The 21,438-nt window shown below is 34.2% G+C and overlaps 3 protein-coding genes and 1 long non-coding RNA gene across 5 annotated transcripts; 3 read left to right on the top strand and 1 right to left on the bottom strand.

Moving 5' to 3' along the window:
- Window positions 1–26: 26 nt before the first annotated feature.
- LOC136343315 (TGF-beta-activated kinase 1 and MAP3K7-binding protein 1-like) lies at window positions 27–1,811 on the top strand. Its single transcript, XM_066289979.1, has 3 exons — window positions 27–940; window positions 986–1,242; window positions 1,290–1,811. Exons 1-3 carry the CDS (start codon window positions 241–243, stop codon window positions 1,734–1,736), a joined length of 1,404 nt encoding a protein of 467 aa, XP_066146076.1. The 5' UTR covers window positions 27–240; the 3' UTR covers window positions 1,737–1,811.
- Rad51D (Rad51 recombinase D) lies at window positions 1,764–2,995 on the bottom strand. The gene is made up of 4 exons (XM_066289987.1): window positions 2,745–2,995; window positions 2,579–2,697; window positions 2,310–2,520; window positions 1,764–2,247 (listed from the first exon to the last, which is right to left on the bottom strand). The coding sequence occupies exons 1-4, from the start codon at window positions 2,880–2,882 to the stop codon at window positions 1,786–1,788; spliced, it is 930 nt and encodes a 309-aa protein (XP_066146084.1). The 5' UTR covers window positions 2,883–2,995; the 3' UTR covers window positions 1,764–1,785.
- Window positions 2,996–3,195: 200 nt separating this feature from the next.
- On the top strand, window positions 3,196–6,344 carry RtcB (RtcB RNA ligase). The gene is made up of 9 exons (XM_066289952.1): window positions 3,196–3,536; window positions 3,592–3,761; window positions 3,816–3,916; window positions 4,542–4,720; window positions 4,778–4,904; window positions 4,958–5,166; window positions 5,217–5,351; window positions 5,486–5,650; window positions 6,000–6,344. The coding sequence occupies exons 1-9, from the start codon at window positions 3,330–3,332 to the stop codon at window positions 6,225–6,227; spliced, it is 1,521 nt and encodes a 506-aa protein (XP_066146049.1). The 5' UTR covers window positions 3,196–3,329; the 3' UTR covers window positions 6,228–6,344.
- A 5,511-nt stretch (window positions 6,345–11,855) lies between these two features.
- On the top strand, window positions 11,856–21,422 carry LOC136344076 (uncharacterized). 2 transcript variants are annotated; one of them, XR_010732910.1, is made up of 4 exons: window positions 11,856–12,701; window positions 19,832–19,911; window positions 19,962–20,076; window positions 21,305–21,422. It is a non-coding gene; the product is annotated as an uncharacterized lncRNA (long non-coding RNA). The 2 variants fall into 2 exon arrangements; XR_010732911.1 differs by having other exon boundaries at window positions 19,668–19,911.
- Window positions 21,423–21,438: the final 16 nt, after the last annotated feature.

Genomic DNA, 21,438 nt, shown 5'->3' with positions numbered 1-21,438 from the left:
TATAAGTCCTTTTATTCCTGTACTGTAAAATGTTTATTTATTTTTACTCAAAAAGGGTGCGGAAAGCAAAAGAAACTCAAGAAAACTACTTTCTTCCAATTGAATCAGATTTTTTATAATATTACTGAAATGAATAAAAATAATTTATTTCCTACTCCCCTTATTTTGATCTCACATTTGTGATATTAGATAGCGCTCTTGTCAATTGTTTATTCTAAAAATAAGAGGCCTTTAATCACAATGAGCTCCTTAAAAGTGCAAGAAAACAGTTACAAAAACTCTGAAAGTTGGACCGATGACTTACCGGTCTGCAAAAACACTGGAATCGGTTTCTCCACCAATCAAATCTATCGAGAAGATAGCCAACCTCAAGAGGAACACCCCTATGAAGACTGCAGTTCCCATTTTCGGTTCAGTAACGATTTCTATTGGTATGCAGTATTTGATGGACATGAAGGCAAAAGAGCTGCTGATTTTTGCTCACAAAGAATGATTGTTGAAGTTTATTTCTCTCAAATTAATGAGAAACAGTCAGATGAGGAAGTGCGTGAGCTAATGAGGCAAGCCTTCTCAACTGTTGAGGCTGGCTACATGGAAACTCTTGGAGACACACTAGCTGAGAGAACCAGTTTGTGGGATGATTATGAAATTTCTGATGGAATGAATAGTTATGAGGCTTATAAAAAATCTCCTGCTTTAATGGAAAAAATCAAAAGCTTGAACTGTCAACTTGCATCAGGATCTGCAGCTGCAGTGTCTTTGATTTACAAAAACAAGTTGTATGTAGGCAATGTTGGAAATTGCAGAGTGTTGTTGTGCCAAACTGATGCAAACTCAGTTCTAAAAGTGGTGCAGTTAAGCATTGATCATGACTTAAAAAATGAGGATGAGCTTTTAAGATTATCACAAATTGGAATAAATTCTAAGTTATTGAGACATAGTAAGTGATTGCTTTTGTATGAAAACCACTTAGATTTCTCTTTAGGTTCACGCCTGGGTAACCAGGAAAATACTCGCTGCTTAGGCAATTATGCAGTTAAAGGTGGCTACAAAGAGTTCGATGATCTTGCAAGTGCATCACAGGAGCCTGTAATAGCAGAACCTGATATTCATGGCGGTATTATTTTAGATGAATCCTGTAGGTTTTTACTGCTTATGACTGCAGGACTTTATAAATGTGTTGAAGAAGCAATTGGTCCTGATCAAGTTAATAAATATATTGCTCAGTGTGTTGTTGAACAGGTAAGAAATGATCAATTTATTTATTCATGATAACAAAATATTTGTAGTTTCGAGAGCAAGCCACATTAACTGGGGTTGCACAAGCAGTGGTGGATAAAGTGGTGCGTTTACATCATGACTGGTTTATGTCTAATTCAATAAATTTTTCTTGCCCTCCAAAAAGAGAGGACATTACATTGGTTTTGAGGAATTTCAATTTTCCAATGCCAAATGGGATAAAATCTCCCACAAAACCTACAGTACAATTTAATCCAGCTGTAGTGTCAAATGAGATAAATGATAATAATTATTCCTTACAAAATACTCTCACAAATGTAAATACCAATAGCACTGTAAGTAGAACTAATACAACAAGCAGTTCTGATGCCAAACCTGGATTAGAAGATGAAATAGGGCCTGATCAAAGAATATCTGCTCATGTTGATTTCAGTGAGTTTTATAGAAACTTTGAGAAAGCCAAAAGAGATGGTACTCTACCTAGTTGTTTGTTGTAAGTTTATAAGCTCTGTATTGATATGCCATTATTACAAAATATAATATAATTTATTGGAATAAACTGTTGGAAATTGTGCATGTTTCTTTCTCCACAACATTATTAAACTTAATTAAAGTCAATTTAGACAAATTTTCACTTAATTCACTAATTTTAATGCAAACATTTGGTACACTGCTCCAATATTTGCCACAAGCAATCTTTTCAACAGTGTGTGAACTTCCATGAAATCCCCCTTGCGTCCAAGTTGTTACAAGGTTAGTTATTATAATGGCAACATTGTGTTCTAAGGCAATGTATCGTAATATATTTGCTAAATGGTTGAGAATGTTATTATTTTCATCAGGATCCATGGAACTTGCAAAAAGCACTGACAGGGAATGGATTACTATTACCCTTAGAGACAAACCTTGTTCTAACTCTTGTTTTATTACAAACATTGCACTTATTAGTTCATATTTGTCTGCTATATGTCTTATTAAAATTCTTTTGAGCAAATGTAATGTTTGTTCCTAAAATAGTATATAAAAATTGTATGTTTGGGGGGATGGGGTTAAAAAGGATGAAAATTTACCTCAGTTTTAATTTGGGAAAGTTTTGTTCTCATATGTTTTGCTGAGAAATCTCTTTTTGTGTCTAGAAAATAAACTACATTTTCACTATTACTGGCACATAGGACATGTACTAAAATAGTGAGAACCAGGTCAAATTTTTTGGAATCTGCAGCACCACATATTTCATAAATTGTTCCTGTTAGGAGCCCTCCATTTATCAATTCATCAAGGCTATAAAAATATATTTCACAGGTGAAAATAAATTGATATGTTTGTTAACAATTGTTACTTAGGGATTCCTGTCGAAATTAAAGCAGAATTTGACAATATTTTGTGGTAAAGTGTAAGTGCATTAATGGGTGGTGCAGAAAAGTATTTGGCTACATATTTTTTTACTTCAATTATTTCCTGAAATATAGGCCCTATTAGGTGTAAACGAAAAACAGTGTACTTACTGGGTAAGTGAGCGAGGTATGTCTTTCTAAAATTTTATTTTCGGTTTTAAGAAAATCCAAAACTGTATAGATGTTTCGTTTTTTCAATAATTGTACATTGTTTTCTGTAAGTAATCGGTGAGTGTTTGTAGTTAACATTATTTTATTTAATTTCAATATATTTACATTAAAAACCACATAATACAATACGAAAATATTATGGAAAAAAGAATACCCCAATGGAATCTAACCTTAACCGCTTTTTTGAGATTTATACGTTTGCATTGTGATGAAATGGTGAATGCGTCAGACTAAGCGCCATCTAGCAGGAGATCGTAAAAATCCTATTCAAATAAGAAATCCGATGTGACCAGAGAAAAAAATTCACTGCAGAATAATTATGAGCTTCATTGTTTGTTGTTAGATGGTATTAGTACCTGGTCACCTAGCGCATTCGCCAAGCCGGTGAAATTTGTTATATATTTTAAAATTCTAACCTTACTGTTCTGTTTTGAAGTTTCTATTTTCCTAGTAACCAGAGCCCCTTTTATTAAAATACTCTGGTTTTCCCCCATTGAAAAACTCGAATATTAACAAGAAATAAAAATGGTTGTTCGCCAATACAATGAAGAACTTAAGTACTTGGAAAAAATAACTGACCACAGCTGGCGTATCAAAAAGGGCTTTCAACCCAACATGAACGTCGAGGGTATATTTTATGTTAATCAGACCCTGGAAAAACTTATGCTGGACGAGCTCCGGAATGCTTGTAGACCTGGTATGGTTGGAGGCTTCCTTCCTGGTGTAAAACAGGTAGTACCCACAAATGTATCATGTCTTGTCATTACTTATTAAACTAATGTCTAAGATTGCAAATGTAGCTGCACTTCCTGGAATTGTTGGCAAGTCAGTAGGGTTGCCAGATATTCATTCAGGGTATGGATTTGCAATTGGGAACATGGCAGCATTTGACATGAATGACCCTAATTCTATAGTAAGTCCTGGTGGGGTAGGGTTCGATATTAATTGTGGAGTAAGGTAAGAAAAGGTGATAATGCACATTTTGAGGTAATAGTGGATTTACATTTAAAGGTTGCTGAGGACTAATCTATTTAAGGGTGATGTTTTACCTGTTAAAGAACAGCTAGCTCAAAGCTTATTTGATCACATTCCTGTAGGTGTAGGATCCAAAGGTACAAGTAATGACTAATGTATTTGTATGGGTGCAACATAATTTTTCAATTAATTCATGGCAGGTGATGGAAAAAGGGAGATAGGATTTATTCAGGTTTTATTTATTTTTTACAAAGCAAAAATCAAAACCCATTCTTACAATTTTTTTATGTATACAGGATACCTTATTTAGGTGTGCCCAATATTGCTATCTTCCATATAGTGATTGTTATAAAGCAACATTTCAAGGTGCTCTTAATATTCAAAAAGGCCTTTGATACATTGCTGCTGATTTTGATTTCATTCTCTCCAACACAGGCTCATTTTTATCTTAAGGAGTCATTTCACATTCGAGATATCAATAAAAGAATGAATAAATGTATGTATGCTAAGAAAACATGGATTTGCTTGTTTAGCTAAAGTCAGTTACCATGACAGCAGTTTAATTTCAAATTAATATCTGTAGCAACTTGGAAACTGTAGTTAAGAGTGCAGCCTGTATTATGACAACTTAAAAATGTTACCTTGATATAATGATGAAGCAGTAGGTCTCAGTACATTTTTCTTTGGTTTTGATAAGTTCATTTGTTATTTGTTTTTGTGCATGATTTGTGGCATGATATAATAATAATTGAAATAAATTAGGTATTATACCAATGAATGCAAAAGATTTGGAAGAAGCATTGGAAATGGGCATGGATTGGTCTTTAAGAGAGGGTTACATTTGGGCTGAAGATAAGGAACACTGTGAAGAATATGGAAGAATGCTAAATGCTGACCCATCTAAAGTCAGCACCAGAGCTAAAAAAAGAGGTTTACCTCAGGTAGAATTTACCCAAACCTGACTATATTTTGAATAGGTTTGTTTTCTTCATTGTTAGTTGGGGACTTTGGGCGCAGGCAATCATTATGCAGAAATCCAAGTGGTGGATGAAATTTATGACAAATTTGCAGCATGCAAAATGGGGATTGAGGATGTGGGTCAAGTATGCGTTATGATCCATTCTGGTACAATTTTCTATTGTAGTTTATAGGTTAATTATAGGCCTTTATGTTTCAAGGAAGTCGAGGTTTTGGGCATCAAGTAGCCACCGACGCGCTAGTGCAGATGGAAAAAGCAATGAAACGGGACAACATAGAAACCAATGATCGGCAGTTGGCATGTGCCAGAATCAATTCTGTGGAGGGACAAGATTATTTAAAATCCATGGCTGCGGCGGCTAATTTTGCTTGGGTCAACAGGAGCTCTATGACATTTTTGTGTCGTCAGGTATCCACTTAAATTTTTTTAAAACTTTATACATTAATTTTTGGTTTCAGGCATTTGCAAAGCAGTTTAATTTGGCTCCTGATGATTTAGATATGCATGTAATTTATGATGTTTCTCATAATATAGCTAAAGTGGAAGAACATATTGTTGATGGCAAACAGAAAACGCTTTTGGTTCACAGAAAGGTAAGTTGTAAAGAACGGTGATATAAATTACTTTTTTTGTTTGTATTTAAAATTTAAAACTTAGATTATCTTTTGAATTTGGCAAACTTCTAAAATCTCTGGGTGTATTTTACTTTCATTTCTTCATTCTTTAGGGATCCACGAGAGCCTTTCCTCCTCACCATCCATTAATTCCTGTCGATTATCAGTTAACAGGGCAACCTGTATTAATCGGTGGTACTATGGGCACTTGCAGTTACGTTCTCACCGGTACCGAACAAGGGATGTTGGAAACTTTCGGATCAACATGTCACGGTGCTGTAAGTAACAATAATTTTGCAACTTCACGCAGGTTCTCGTTTATAAAGTCGATAGAATATTTCCCCTAAGATGGCTCAAAACAGGTATTTAAAAATATTTAATAATAAAATCCCTACGTTTTCTAGAAAGAGGTGGAATTGTATTAGTTTTATGTCTGCATTAAATGAATGCTTTGTTTATGCTATTAACACGAAATCGATTTATAAAGGATAGTTAGGGGGTTTTCATAATCATAAGTCGGTTTTAATTATTAAGCGGCTTTAAACTGTTCTAAAACACATAAGTATAAGAAAGTTATTCTAAAATTATCCCTTTAATATAACCTAAATATGCATATTTTCGATCAAGGGACGAGCACTGAGTAGAGCCAAATCTCGTCGAAACATCGAATATACCGAAGTTCTGCAGAAAATGATGCAGATGGGTATTTCAATCCGAGTAGCCTCTCCGAAATTGGTGATGGAAGAAGCTCCAGAATCGTATAAGAACGTGACTGATGTGGTGAATACGTGCCATGCAGCGGGGATATCTAAGAAAGCCATCAAACTTAGGCCAATTGCTGTCATTAAAGGATAGGCGAAGACTTCGAATCGACTGATGTGCTGACTCCATCAAAAGTGCTTTTTAATACTGATCTGTAGTAGGAAGATTTGAAATATGATTATTTTTTTAATTACAGTATTTTTTTTCCTAGTTTTTTTCTTTCAATAGTTTTGTTTTGTGTGAATACTTAGTTTTACACATACTGACATGATTACACTGTTTACCTTAATTTCGATATTAATTCAACAATGAATGACTAATATTATACCTATTTCAGTAAATACATATGTATATAGAGTAATTTTTCTTCCTTAATCCAGTCTTCCTAATTAAATGAACTATCTAACAATTTGTCTTATAACCGACAAAAAAACTTACTAGAGCCATATTTAAAGAAATAATGGATAATTCTTAACAAACGAAATGTCGAAATAAAACCAAAATTTTGATATTGAACCTTAAAAATTGAAATGGGCAAATGGTTCTAATTTTTTTTCTGCTACTTATTATAACGCAAGAAAAAAATAAAAAATAAATTCTAAAATTTCAGTGTTTTCGAAATAACTCAAAATCCAAAATAATTTTGTAGATTTGTTTACTTTGTGAAACAGCTCCTTTGAATACGTAATTGTTTTCCCATTCAACGAAGTCAGTATTTGTTACCATTTGCGTGATACTCATACTAGACATTCTTATCTTAAACACATTGTTAAGGCCGACGTTATTGTCTTCTAACATATGTTTGGCCTTTTCTAATTGCCTTATTAGCTGGCGTATCTTCTCCCTAAATGGGATAATTTCACGCATTCCACATTAAGTCGTATAGATGTCACAAATAAAATTCATCACAACAAAAAAAATAAATGAAAATAATTAATTTCGACAGCAACGCTATTCGTATCAAGTGATTCAAGTACCAATTGTGGCTCGGTTAAACCGACTTCTGAAATATGATTGTACACCTAGACCTTAGATATAGATTAAGTCAAGGCAAGACACATTTGAAAATCAATTCCGTTACCCACGTTACCCTCCCATCTGGTTTAAGCTTAATCTACGAGTGTATCTGACAAACTCCATCTATTGTCATTCATCAGTCGCTTTTAGAATAAAAAAAAAAATGAGTATAAAAATTATAATCCCCAAGTGCTTAGCGCGAAATCCAAGCGAAAACATCGTGATCGAAGTTCCAAGGAGTCTAATTCAGACATCTGGATATTTAATCGTTAGACGACAAGGAAAGAAATTAGTAACCCAACAACTCCCTGATTATTGGGGTCATGACTTATCTAGTGCTAGAAATGCATCCCATATTCCTTTTGCGGATTGCGGAAGTTTCAATTGTGGAATTCCAAGTTCTAGTGAAAAGGAAAAAATTCATAGATCTTACAGTCCTGCAAAGAGGTTTGCTAGAAACGCAGCTCGGAATTTCTATCAAAAAGGAATGACTGATCAGACGTACTCACAAGGTGAAAGTTCAGCCTTTCATGGAGCTAAAGTTAGCCATCTAAGACAACCTCAGAATTCTATGAAAAGTAGCCGTTTAAGCACAGAAGAGAATTGCCCATGTACTCCAGAATTAACTGTAGACTCCTCAATATTCGACTCAAATGCTTCCTACGGAAACTTTCCTTCAGATTTAACCAGCTGTTTCAGGGATCTTCCAAAGGACCGCACCTTCATTAGACCTCAAACTGCTAATGCAACTAAAAACGCAACTCCAAACCAAATTTTTACGATTAGCAGGCAAACTATGCCTAAAGGAATGAGCTACCTCAGGAGTCCTGGATTTCATGAGTCCAATCAAACATTTTCTAGAGCTTCAGGAAGACAGAGTTGTTCCAGATATACGCATGACGACAAATCTCATCGTGCAAGACTTCATCCTTGTGCTTCTAAATGTAAAGAGAGTATGTTTGCTTTGGAAGATTCTTCTATGGATATAACAACAGATATTGCTCAGTTTCCTAATCAACAAACTGCTTGTGGGCTTAGGCCGGTTACTCAACCACCTTTGAATCGAACAGTGCTAAGACCAGCCAATCAAACTTTTCTGGTAAATTCTCCTCGATCGCTCATAGGTTCGCCCCAAACCTTTCCAAGCGCAGCTTCTAGACCTGGCCGATCCAGACCTGGTCACGACACCTTTTCTCGGTCAGCCAACAGAAGCCAATTCATAGGGAGTTATTCATCTGGATCGAGACCTTATGATTCCGGCAACAAAGATATTTCTTCTATTCCATACTTAGCCCCTGATCAGTTTTACGAAGAGAAATACCGCCCGTATGATTCTAGCGTCCAAAGAACGAGGTCTAGTTTACAAGATTCTTCTGATTATATGATGTTCGCGTTTGGAGGGCCTATGAATATGTCTCAAGAGGGGAAGTACAACGTAATTAAGCATATGAGCGAATTATTTTCTGAGGGATCGAAACTAGATGACTGTTCATGCACTCCAAAGCATTTTGAGAGTATTGGATCTTATATAACTACTGACATATAATGATTTTCCATCGAGACATCACGAGATTGAGAATTCTTTTGAGGAGAATTAGATCATTTATGGTTATGAAACAGGGGAATATATTGTGATTTAAAGGTGATATTCGTTGTTTTGCTTGAAACATATTAAAAAAAGAATTTATTCCTGAATAACATTTTCTTGCGATTTAATAAATTCATTAATAATTGTTCCTTAAGCATTTATTCGGCTTTTTTGCATCAACACTAATGATTATTTTTAACTTATCAATTTTCTCATCACTATTAGATCATTTTCTCCACCTATTTAGGTGAAAAGAACGGTGCGATATCTTGAACGAGGATATACTGGTATGGCATATCAGATAGTCCTAAAGAAACAATTTCTGGTTATTTATCCAAGTTGGGAAAGAAATGGTGAATAAATTGATAAAGCGCTAGACGTCTGTATTCCGTATCGCCCCATATGCTCGTAGATAAAACTGAAAACCTCCTTGAAAAGTTGTCGAAAAAAAACCAAATACATAAATGGAAAGAAGATCTTTCGTGATGCATGTGCCATAACTTAAAGGTGTGTTGCTGAAGCAACTGCAAGTTAAGCACGTCTAGTAAATATAAGCTCCCAACTTAAACGTAGCCGAGTTATAAGCATTTTAGTTTTTTAAATTACTCCAAATTCAAAAGCAAAACTACAGCTGATAGCTTTGTGCGGCTGCTTGGCCAGAACCTCAGCTAGATTTAAATTCTCTCGATGTTCTTTGGTTATGACTAAAAAGTTTGGTTTATCTTCTGAAAACAAAGTTGATGCTGATTCTGAGACTGTTAGAAAAGCCACATATTCCAGAATGAGGCAAGCTCAAATTTGTATCCAGGAATAGGGTGGACATTTCCAACATTGAGTGCAATAAAATACTTCTTTTGTGACTACAATTTAGCTGATTGTTAATTTAAAAATAAATTATGTTTATTTATTGATAAGCTGTGATTTATTAATAGCCTTGGTTGTTGATAAGCTATACTTTATAATAATAAATAATCTCAATCCATAGCCACCCTAGCTTTCCAAACTAAAAATTAATTAAAAATAATTAAAACACGCTGAAGTACTTCTAGCTCAATTGCGATTGAGTTTACTACATATGAATATGTTCACCAGACCTTTTTTACTTAAATTTATCTTGATAATAGTCTTAAGTTATAGTCGATACGTCACGGAACACCCTATATGCTCTATACATTAAAAAAAATTGTTCACTTTTCCTTTTATTTTGTTTGGAATTTGAAACCACAAGTAGGGGTTGTTGAAGGGATGGAATTCTTTGGCGTTCCTGCGATTATTAAATTTCAATCACTACTAGATGAATTAGGCACTTCTTTCTTTCTTCAGACTATCAGCGAACTACAACTTGGTCTCTGAGCTGACACATTGACTATTGATTCCATCAAATGAGCTAAATTATTTGTAAATGAAATCTAACAGAAAACAAATAAGAATGTGGAGAATAGTTTTAATTTTACTCCAAAGGACAAAATAATAGTGGCAGTCGAAGAAACTGGAATCAGTAGATAGCGATATTCTACTGGACATAAATAGAAGTTGCTTTTTAGGACTAAGTGTCTCTGTTAATTATGGAGGTGTTTCATAAAACCCAACAAATCTTCTGGATATCTGGAACTATAAGAAACTCTCAATTCTGTCAAGTTGCACCTGGTTCTGCGAGAATGTAGAAATTCCTTTGGTATTCTAGTTCGAGGTTAAAGATCCGAGTGGCAGTCTTACGCTTGCTAATCTGAGCTAGAATTTAACTAGGAATTTCAAGAAGCTCCCCAAAACCTAAAACATTCCTATTATTTGCGTAACATCATTAAGTATGCTCTTTTTGGAAATTGAAGCTGTTTATGCTAAAATATTAAAGATATTTTTGGGATTATAGAGTGAGCTCTATACAAGACGTTATTGAATCAGCATTCGATATTTCACAGGATAATTTTTCAAGTAATTTGAACATGGAAAGTTCTTATAAATATGTGTCTTAGCTTGTTTAGTTTTCACGAAACTCCCGGATACGAAGTTTTGGAAAAAGTAATTGGAAGAAATCGTAAGATATCAGGGAGTATGTGAGTTATTTTCCTAAGTTTCATACGACTTATCTTGAACATTAACCAAACCAAGACATCTGTTTATTAAAATTTTCCATTTTAAACCTACTAGAAAAATCACCACGTAACATATCCGACGCTTATTTAGTAACACCCTGAATGGCGAGTCTCAGCCTCCAGTTGGGAAATTTGAACAGCAAATTCCAACAACTAACTAAAACCCAAAATATTCTTCAGTTTTCTCATCCTCAACATTAAAACTCCTTAAGTATCTCGCAATATTAGAGGTATGTTTCGGATGCGAGACTGGAGGTGAAGTGCTGAGAGTCGACCTTAAGGTTATAAGTCTGGAATAGATTCAATCTAGAAATTTCCAGAAACTACTTAAAACCTAAAAAAATCTTCTGCACGTCTGCAATCACCAGACATTCTCATTTTCGAAATTGCAACTGCTTATGAGAACATATTAGAGATATCTTTGGGATTCGAGTCTCATGTTGTATTGCTGAGTCTCAGCCTCAAGTTGGAAAAGGTGGTATCATCTCGATCTACGAATTTTCTGGAGCTTTTCAAAGTTCCTCATTTACCAGCAGGGAAATTTTATCAAGGAGTGATAAGATTTTGATACTAAGTCAACTCAAGTACAAATAACTGTGGTGATATATCCAACTACGGCAATTTTTCCTTTTTAAATTTGTGTATTACGAGTATATAGCAATTAAATTTAAAGGTCCAACAGGTAAACAAATCAAAAAGTTTAGTCAACAACGAGCTCAATAACCCATAGACTTTGAAATTATCTCTGGTAAAATGCTAAGGGTTTAGTCATAGTGGCATAAGAAAGGACAGAGTCAATAGGCCAATGCAAATAAATCATTTGCACTATCAAAATTGGGCAGAATGACTAGGAAGAAAAACCAGTATAAAAGTAGAGAATTGGAGGAGAATATTAGTTAGTTCTTGGCTACCCTTTGGTGGTCAAAAGTTGAGATTCAACCACGAGGGTTCACCGACTTCAATATTATTTATCAGGATGATAAGTAGGTGTGCCATTGACGATAGATTTGAAGCTTCGTCTTGGTTTGCCTGCTTAACATTATGGTAAATCCAATCAATCATCCTCAGGTAAGACTGACATAGTATTTAAAATTTTCTTTTTAACTACGTTTTTCTACATTTTTTTAACTAAAATCAATGGTTAAATTTTAAGTAGATCTGCTATTGGTGATAGTTTCGATATTTCACCTTGGCAGCTCTGCTTAATATTTACCATGCCATCAACCCCCAATGATAATCATGATTAATCTGACCATTGACCCCCAACAACTACCTCCGGGAGGCCCATAATTTGTACTTCCTAATTTCCCCATGTTACTCAGCGTTTTATAGGGGTGACCGGATAAGGTAATAATTGCCTCGCTTTGGATATTATGAGCTTGATTTTTACTTCGGATTATAAATCTTCGCAGAAAAACGTGCCACCACTGCTTTAAACAAGCACGAATGGGACAGTAAACGTTAAGGAATTTACTCAACTTTATTATAAATTTTCTTTCCGAACATAGTGTCAGTCAATTCGTGTACAAGTTCCATAAAAGCTGGCACACAGTCGGAATCGTCAAATAAATGCTTTGAAACATCATTAATTTATTTACGCTCGCAGAGGGAATTACATAAGGACGCAGAGTGGTGGTGAATATAGTTAAGGTGACACGGTGATATGTGCCATCACAAAAACCACAGCATACCCGACAATAGAATAATAACTTGCACAAAGGAAACAATCTCTCAATTTAACTTAAATTAACGTAGGGATGTGGGCTTCGCATATAAACCCAATTGAGGCTGATTAGCGGACAGTTGGCATGTAGTCGTGTGTGTATGTGGCCTGTTTCGAGGACGATTCCAGTTGTGGATATGAAAAAGGTATGATTTGTTTGTATTTTTCGTGGTAAGACAGCTAAAGATTGTTTTAATTGCGAAAGACGAGTCTCTGATTAGGGAGTGGGGCCAATTTGAACAAGAGTTAGGTGGAAAGAGTTTAGTCCAGAGGTGTAGAAAGGTAGATGTGTTTCTATTGAAAGTTGAACTGAACTCGAATTAGCATCATCGAGTCATTTTTTATCAGAGCTAAGAAGTTTTTTCTATGGGTACTTATGTGATCTATAGACTAGAGCACATCCCTAAAAAAACCTTTTTTCATGACTCCCCATGCCTATATGTATACAGGGTGTACCGAAAATACGCGTCAAATATGGTATCATGAGAGTATTTGTGTCAATGCATTAAAATTTGCTTCAAAAATGATTTGAAAAAGGCGTCTCCTTTAGAGGCTATTGACAGTCCAAGTTCTTAAAAAAAAAACACGTTTTTGCTATATCTGGAGAACGGATTTTAATGAAACTCATTATGTATTTATTTATTAACACAAGGATAATTTTCATGTAATATTCTTATCTATCTGCTATGTACAAATGGTAAGTTTTTAGCCATTTTGGTACAGAAATGACCAGAACATTTCACTAGATAGCCGCATCGTATTGACTTTGTTCTGATGATACATTAGCCCTTTCTCCTACTTTTCTATCTCTTGAAAATTTCTCATACGGTTAACATTTCACATAGGCAAAAATTATTTTCTTTTCTGATACAGGAGACAATTTGCCATCATTTCGATTATTATCGATACTTGTCGATGTGAACTCTGATGTTATTTATGGAAAATGTCATAATAATTTAACAATTTCTTTTGAGATCAATAATGGCGTTGTTTAATGGAGAAACGACCGATATGGTTAAAATTTTAGATTTTCCCCATATGGGTCTTCCGCAAGAACCTAATCTCTCGCGCAAATATTCGATGATCGGGTTTCCGACGATTCAAGAAGCGCGTTGCATAAACTGTAACACAATATGAGAGATTATCTTCACAAAAATCCGCAATTTTAACAATATCGGTTACTTCTTTATTAAATAACGCTATAATTAATCTTAAAAAAAAATGTTCTTTAAATGAATACATTTTTATGGCATTTTCCCTAAGTGACATCAGCGTTCACATCGATATGTATCGATAATTATGGAAGTAATGGATAATGGTATTCTGTGTGATAAAAAAAAATCAGCGTAAAATATTAACTAGACGAGAAATTTCCAAGAGATAAAAAAGTTGGAGAAAAGGCTAATGTATCATTACAAAAAAAATCAATACCATGCAGCTACCTGTTAAAATTCTGTTGATTTTTCTGCGAAGATAGCTAAGAACTCACTACTTGCACATTACGGAAAAACGTGAATGTTACATGAAAATAATTTCTGTATTAATGAATAAATGTACAATTGATTTTGTTGAAATCCATTCTCTAGGTATAGCAAAAAATATGTTTTTTTTTAAGAACTTTAACCGTCAATAGCGTCTAAACGAAATACTTTTTTCAAAATTTTTTTTAACTAAATCTTAATGTATTAATCCAAATAATCTTAAGACACCATTTTTGACATGCATTTTCGGGACACTCTGTATATCTGTTCTTAGTTGTTGTAATTTTTGAACCACACACGTATTGTATCTATAAGAAGAATTTTCTATTAGGCCGCCGATGTGAGTCTTTTTTGCCACTCTCGTATCACACTCGGGAACTCATTTATGCAACCAATTTCTATCATTCAATTTTAGTAATAACTGTCCCTCGTTTTCTATAAATAACTAAAAAACTAGCACAAAAAAACCCTGTGCACATTCAGTAAGAGAGGGCTGGCTTACATAGAGAGTTATTGGATTTTTGTGTTGCTTAATTTTTCGCAGTTTTCACCCCCCGCACAAGGACGTCTTGTAGAATTAAATCGAAAACATGTAACTGCCCATTCCTGTTACTCTCCATTTATGTGCTTCTGTAGCTCTAAATATCAAACAAAAGATTGCATCTGAGGGGCTTGTTGAGGAAAAATCGCAATCTGTTGGTAATATCTAGTGTTTTCTTAATTAATATTTGACTTGTGTTTGAAAAGATTTCTCAAGGACTATAAGGGCAAAGCGTATTTATGACTAATGTCCACAAACAAAGACGTGTGCTGGATGTTTTCTAGGTGTACCCCTATTGTCGAAATAATAGTGTAAACCCTCCTGACTTCAGCATATTTTATTATCTTACGAAAATATTAAAATTAATCCAAAGTAATTGAAACTCTATAAAAAATTACTTGTTCTGACGTATAATGAGTCGATACTTACCTTTTTCATGTTGGAACCTCGCATTGACGGGAGTTTGAAATAGATAAATATACATCAAAGTGGAGCTAAACATACCCGACAGTTTTAAGATCTCGAAAATATTTGACTGGATCATTATAACATTATTTTCTTTTTCAAAATTCTATATATTTTTCACGAAATTAATGCCTGATTACTCCAACGATTTACCGAAATCTTCAAGTATTTTTTGTCAAAATACCTCTACTTCCTATATTATTCTATAGGTCCTTCATTTCATGTTGCCTCACACCATTACTACTTATAGCAATGCAAATGTTCAATGCGGCCAGTTGAATCTAATTTCCTGATTTCGTAAACACCTACTGCGCATAGAAATCCTGAAAATGAATACAATATGTCCACAAACGCTTTAAGCCATCGTACGTAGTACTTATCAGCTTGATTACATGTAAGACCTGATTGCATGCCTTGATTTTCAAGTAGACTAACGTATAAGTGTATCTGTAACTAACCACCCCAGTTGGTCCACTGTGCTTCTCTTATCCCAAGCCACCCCAATTCAGTTTTATGACTAAGAATGTCGTGTTCATTCAACTCAAAAACGGCTCTGTTATTCCCAGAGAGAGTGGGTAATTATTATCTATTTAAAGCTTTTAGTACTTTTACCGTAATTAAAAGTAATAATTAATGCGACTACCACGCTACGTGGATTAACTCGCTTGCAACCATGTGTAGTGGTTGGTATACGGGATTACAAAAGGTTTAGTCACATTGATTACTTCGTGTCTAATGAAAAAATATTGTAAGACAACTGGATATTTGATATGAAGTTAGAAATGGTACTGCAGAGATTGAAGGACTATGTACCTGGTAGCTCAAATTCGTTATTTCCTCACAATAATCGAAACTCAAATTCTTACAATTGCAGAAATAAAATATCAATGGAGTGGTGAGGCTCGAATTTTGGGACAAACGGTATACGACGCGGCAAGGAAACTGCCTTCGAGACTGTCTTTTCCAAATCAAACGGGTAATACGTTCTTTCTAATACAGTAGACGCTTGATTATGTAAACTAATTCAAACCAAGTGTGGTTCACATTATCGCAATGTTACATTAGCGAACGTAATATCAGCTGCAGTGCAAAAAATGTTGGGATTCAGTATTTTCAATGAATCAAGAACATCCAATGATGCACTGAGAACAATATCCGCATCGTATAGAAATTGTTTCCTCATTACGTTTAAGGGAACATTATCTTCATCTTGATCATTGGTACAAAAGAGGTCGTTTCAACATTTTTGAATAGTTTGCTGATTCCAGGCGATATGTAATTTTAAATTTAAAACAATTTCTCCTAATGCTACTTGTTCCAAAGCCTCAAATATATTTTCAGAATCTTTTGATAAGATAGACAAAAGTAGACATTTTTTTGATATATTTGAAGTCTTAGTACGCTCTGGTTTATGGGTCGAATTAATGAAATTACGTTGGATGGTATGTACATGACAAAAATTGATTTATCGTCGCACCTGAGTTACTGCTCTGGAGAACACCTTAGTGCATTATCTAATGGTAACAACGCTTCTATTGAAAACTTCTTTTTTTTTAAGTACATTTTTTTTCTGCCAGTTAAATAATCCTCAAATCATGAATATGTAGAACATTTGTGATCACAAATTCATTACCATACCTCAGGGACAAAGCACGTGCGAAGCCATTTCAAGAATATACTGCTAGTCATTCAAGCCATTTTTGAACAGTTATGATCAACAGGATATTAAAAAGTTTAAATGAACGTGGATTTTGTGCTTTTCCTATCATCATTGACTTTAGTTTATGTGTCGCTAAGAACTGTTACGTTATCGCGCGTTCCACTTGATCTTGTAGTACGAATTTTGTATTTACATTAACGCAATATTTTCATTATACCACGTTGACGTTATCGAGCGTCTGTTACATTTCTTTGTAAAAGAAAAAAGACATTTCCAATTACTTGTTTACAAATTGTTAAAGTTTAAAGCATCAAATTGTATCAATAAAAAAATAGGATGTACTGCAATAATCAGCCAAAAGAGACCTATCGACTGAATCCTTAATATACAGGAGGTCCCAATACACAGGAAAATGTGTTAAAATTGAAAAACTGTTAAGGATAGAAAGATTTCGAACACCCTACTGAACTTTAGCCTCAAATCTCTGAAATATTGCAATTTGAACTTTTGCTCTATTTTCTATAACGTCCGAGATATGACGCCATGCACGAACGGTAGATTTTTCCAAAACGCTCTGTACATACGAAACGAATCAAGTTAGCCTTGAAATAATCATACGATAAAATTTTATTCAGAAGCCAGACCGAAAATGTGCAGACGGATTTTCATTCATCTACCACTATTTTACCTAAACTCCATAAATCAAGGATATATGTATGTTTATGTGAACTATTTTGTCCATCATACATAGCATGAAATCCTTGCATAGATTCACCCCCTTAAATAATGACGTACTATTATGAAATACTCTGTACAATGTAACGGACGAGAATAAACTTTTAATAAAGTTTATTAGAGTATTTTTTAGTTTTACTATTTGCAAGAAGTTTGTGACATATTATACCACAGCATGGTAAAAAAGGGTCATAGCCCCAATATATAGTAAATTCCATCGAAAGTTTATGATCATCCATTCTTTATGTCGTTTCTTTTAAATTAGTAGAGATATCAAAAAACCTTTTATACAAAACTTGTTAACAATTTATCGTACTTCAAAGTTCCCAAAAGAAAAAGGCATGTTTCCAGAAAAAATATACCTCGAGCACCGCGACGCCGAGCGTCTTTTACTAAATTTAACTGTATTGAGCATTCATTTCGCCTTATACACTGATATACACATGTGCAACTAAGATCTTTTTCACCACATTGTCAGTCGAAAAACGTTTTGCCGGCTTTAGAGCATTGCTCAGTGTACGGGGTGACTCAAATTCAAAGCACATTTCAAAGTACTTTGTGGGGCAACCAAGTGCACAATTCTCTGGTAATTTAATTTACAGTCTGAAGCACTTGTGGTCTAGAGATTCCAGTGATATGATGAGGCATGAGTTGGCGCATTTCGTATACGCCTTTTTACTCTTCATGTTTATTGTATGTACAGGGTGGCGCTTTTACGATAAATTAACAGGATGTTGGCAAAATGATAATAGATAGGTGGAATCCTTGTTGATACCCAGGGCGTTTTTGAAATTTGTTTCCTTTGGGCATGATGTCGTCTCAGTTATTAGAGAAGATTGATCAAACATGTACATATTATGCGATATTTTCAGCGGTCTCGACAATAACTTTCAAAACATCAACTAAATGTCTATTTCCTATATTTGTTTCAATAATTTATTTTATTTATTGTAGCTTTTCAGTTTTTAGAATTGATGTTTACTAAAGAAATAACTTATAGATTTAGATATTTAAAGCAGGTTTTCAATTTTTTTTCTGTGCAATAATCTACCTCAGAGGCTTCACAAACCATGAAAATCTGTAGTATACTATTTTCTTAGGCCCCTTTTCCTACAGCTACAAACCTTTCTATCCTATGCCACTGGTTGTTGACTTCCTATTTTTCTTTGTAACATATTATTTTGTCTGTAACTCTATTCAAGCGATTTGAAAAAAATTTTGGAAATAGTCCATAAAAGTTTCAAATGAAACGAGGGATTTAAATTCCATGAAATCGGCTACCAGTGACTTACTACAATCATGTTTGGGTTAGGGAAATCGATTCTAATAAAATTTCATTAATAGCTGCAGATTTTCATACGCTTAACTTAGGCATATAACGCGTAATTATTAACAATAATCTCGCTGCAGGCGGTGCACCATAAACGTAGGGCGTTGATTAGTCCACTTACTCTTTACCATCAAACGTCTTTGACTACAGATAGGAGATGAAGTGATCCAAGACATGCTTCTGACATTATAACGCCTCTTTAAGGTTTTTTAATGGTCACTCTACTATAGTTACTTTTCCTAGCAATAGCAACAATTCTCTTATACAAAGTCCCGTTAATTTGACCTCATTTTATATTTTCCTTAAGCGATATTTAAACCTTAAATGCACGTAATTTTTACAACTGAAGAGATGAACAAAACAACGAGACCATAAATATAATATCTCGTCGGATTTCATTCAATTAAGCAAAAGCCGGAAATTAAATTAAGACATAATACCAAGAGACATACAGACTTCATGTGCTAAATATGTTTTAAATCAGGCATTGTATGGTAGTACCCGCATCTTAACTGAATTAAATGGGATTTCCGAAAGAATATAATATTTATGGAAAAATAATATTGAGTGATTTGTAGGGACGTATTTACAAAACTAAAGACCCCTTATTAAGATATAAGCAATCTTCGAGTTTTGGATAAAAATGTTTGTGTACTGACTGTTATAGCCATGTTTAAATAACTGGAATAATCATAAGATATTTTAACGTTGTTGCTCAACTGATATTTTTGAGCGATAAAGTGGTTTGTTTCATGAAATGATATAGTAAACGACGCATGCCAATCTATCCGAAGAAAATTTATACACCTTTGCTATCTCTTTGCCATTTCCAATCTGGGTGTGTTTAATAATATTATGTTATTATTAACTGCTAATTAAAAAGTGAACATTTCTCTGTAGATACCCAGAATATATTCTTTTATTCAATGACGTTCAATAAGTAATTACATCGGCGCCCATGCTATCAGTTGACCCTTGACCCCGCTGATACCCTGACCCCCAATATGGTAGACATAGCATACACATATGCCAGTAAGTTGATGTTTACTGTGAACCACTTTCAGTGTGGGGCTTTTCTGGCAATTCGGAAAAATTCATCCAGACATCTTGCAGGTTCCCTGATGCGCAATCACTTGGACAGCAGGTAGTACCACATACCGAATAAGCAGATGTTCTAAATGATCCTTTTATTAGTTGGCCGTTAATGAACTACATGCTTTCGTCACTGAGAAGGCATGTGAGTCGTTATTTATTGAGCTTTCTGGAAAATGCAAACAACCAGTGGCGCGGGAGAAACAACATTATTAAGGTGAGTGTTTTACTAGAAAAATTGTCTAGAGTTTTATTTATACTAATTACTACTTGAATTTTGTACTCAGTTTTGCATGGGGTTCTTAACCTGTGAGGAAAAAAATTACCGGTAAGATTAGAGTCAAGACGCCCGTTCATTAATTCATATCAGGGTCGACTTAGTTGACCCCTTTTAATAAACCGAAAGTGTTAATGGAACCCAGTGGGATACTAATAAACGTTCGGTTTTTGTGTAGTCTTTGATTAAATTTTCGGTGATGAAGTCATTTTTTGGTTGGGCTTTATTGGGAAAAAACAAAATATATATTCAGACCTTATCAAAAAAAAATCTTAAAACAGAGACAATGATTTTCCGTAATCCACCCCTAACGAAGAAATACAAGAAAAAAGTCAACGACATTAGATCATCGGTCAAAACCCTTCCAGATCCTGAGACATGGAATTCAATTTCTGAATGCTACAAAAAGTAGATTACATCCGAATAAGATTTAAAAAATGAAATATCTTGTGTACCTTACCACGCCAATAGGTCGCCAAATCCAAAATAACATTCCTTACTTCTAATAGGGGTAGATAATTGTATATTTTTTATAGTATACAGAGATTGTGTTTAATTACCTAGAACGTTTAAAGATTTTGGCTAGTGCCCTAATTCCCCCTTTGCCCAATATGCAGTAATACGAAAGTCGATATTATGGATTATTTAAAAAATAAAGAAAGAAAGTTTACAGTGTTTGTTTAAATTAATGAATAATTAAATAATAATAATAATGGTAATAACAAAATTGTATGCTAATGCAACCAATGTATACCATATGTAATGAAAGTTTTCAGAGAATCTTCACCGAACTGTATTTGGAGTTGTATTATGAAGTATGAGAGTCATTAGAAAATTGTATTTTAAGTAACTCGTATCATAATGTAAGACCTCTATTTGCTTTTTCGAACATGTAGGAGATCTCAGAAGATCAATAGTGTAATACACTATGCTAATGTAGATTTAAAAATAAGCGAAAACAAGAAGAAAATGGGAAATCTAAGTAAAACTCCAAAAAAATTACTAACAGAACTAAATAAAAGAAAAGTAAATACAGTAATATTTAATTTTCTATGTGCACGTCGGTGTAGCGGAACATTCCCATTTTTTGTATAATTATCTGTCATCATTTCACTTTTACATAGATACACACACATACACACACACATATATATGTCATTATTTTTAGGTACTACTATGCATCTCTATTCTACCCTGTTACTAAGTACTAGTGCCGCAGGAGGGTATTCGATCTCCTGCTGCTCAAGTGCTTATCAATAGGTATTGAAACTCGCCAGAGAGAAATTTCAAGAAGACTTAACC

Source organism: Euwallacea fornicatus, chromosome 1, assembly GCF_040115645.1.
Source record: "Euwallacea fornicatus isolate EFF26 chromosome 1, ASM4011564v1, whole genome shotgun sequence".
Classification (NCBI taxonomy): domain Eukaryota; kingdom Metazoa; phylum Arthropoda; class Insecta; order Coleoptera; family Curculionidae; genus Euwallacea; species Euwallacea fornicatus.
The sequence above is the reverse complement of the archived record's forward strand: the minus strand, read 5'-3'. Positions and strand labels throughout refer to the sequence as shown.

What these genes read in the sequence shown, in the direction of transcription:
- Rad51D (XM_066289987.1), bottom strand. Translation starts at nt 2,882, where the DNA reads ATGTTAACTACAAACACTCACCGATTACTTACAGAAAACAATGTACAA. An exon ending in ATACCTCGCTCACTTACCCA is followed by an intron (nt 2,698 to 2,744) that starts GTAAGTACACTG and finishes CCTATATTTCAG; the next exon opens with GAAATAATTGAAGTAAAAAA. An exon ending in ATTTCGACAGGAATCCCTAA is followed by an intron (nt 2,521 to 2,578) that starts GTAACAATTGTT and finishes ATATTTTTATAG; the next exon opens with CCTTGATGAATTGATAAATG.
- RtcB (XM_066289952.1), top strand. Translation starts at nt 3,330, where the DNA reads ATGGTTGTTCGCCAATACAATGAAGAACTTAAGTACTTGGAAAAAATA. An exon ending in TGTAGGTGTAGGATCCAAAG is followed by an intron (nt 3,917 to 4,541) that starts GTACAAGTAATG and finishes GAAATAAATTAG; the next exon opens with GTATTATACCAATGAATGCA. An exon ending in TGACATTTTTGTGTCGTCAG is followed by an intron (nt 5,167 to 5,216) that starts GTATCCACTTAA and finishes TTTTGGTTTCAG; the next exon opens with GCATTTGCAAAGCAGTTTAA.
- LOC136343315 (XM_066289979.1), top strand. Translation starts at nt 241, where the DNA reads ATGAGCTCCTTAAAAGTGCAAGAAAACAGTTACAAAAACTCTGAAAGT. An exon ending in TTCTAAGTTATTGAGACATA is followed by an intron (nt 941 to 985) that starts GTAAGTGATTGC and finishes ATTTCTCTTTAG; the next exon opens with GTTCACGCCTGGGTAACCAG. An exon ending in CTCAGTGTGTTGTTGAACAG is followed by an intron (nt 1,243 to 1,289) that starts GTAAGAAATGAT and finishes AAATATTTGTAG; the next exon opens with TTTCGAGAGCAAGCCACATT.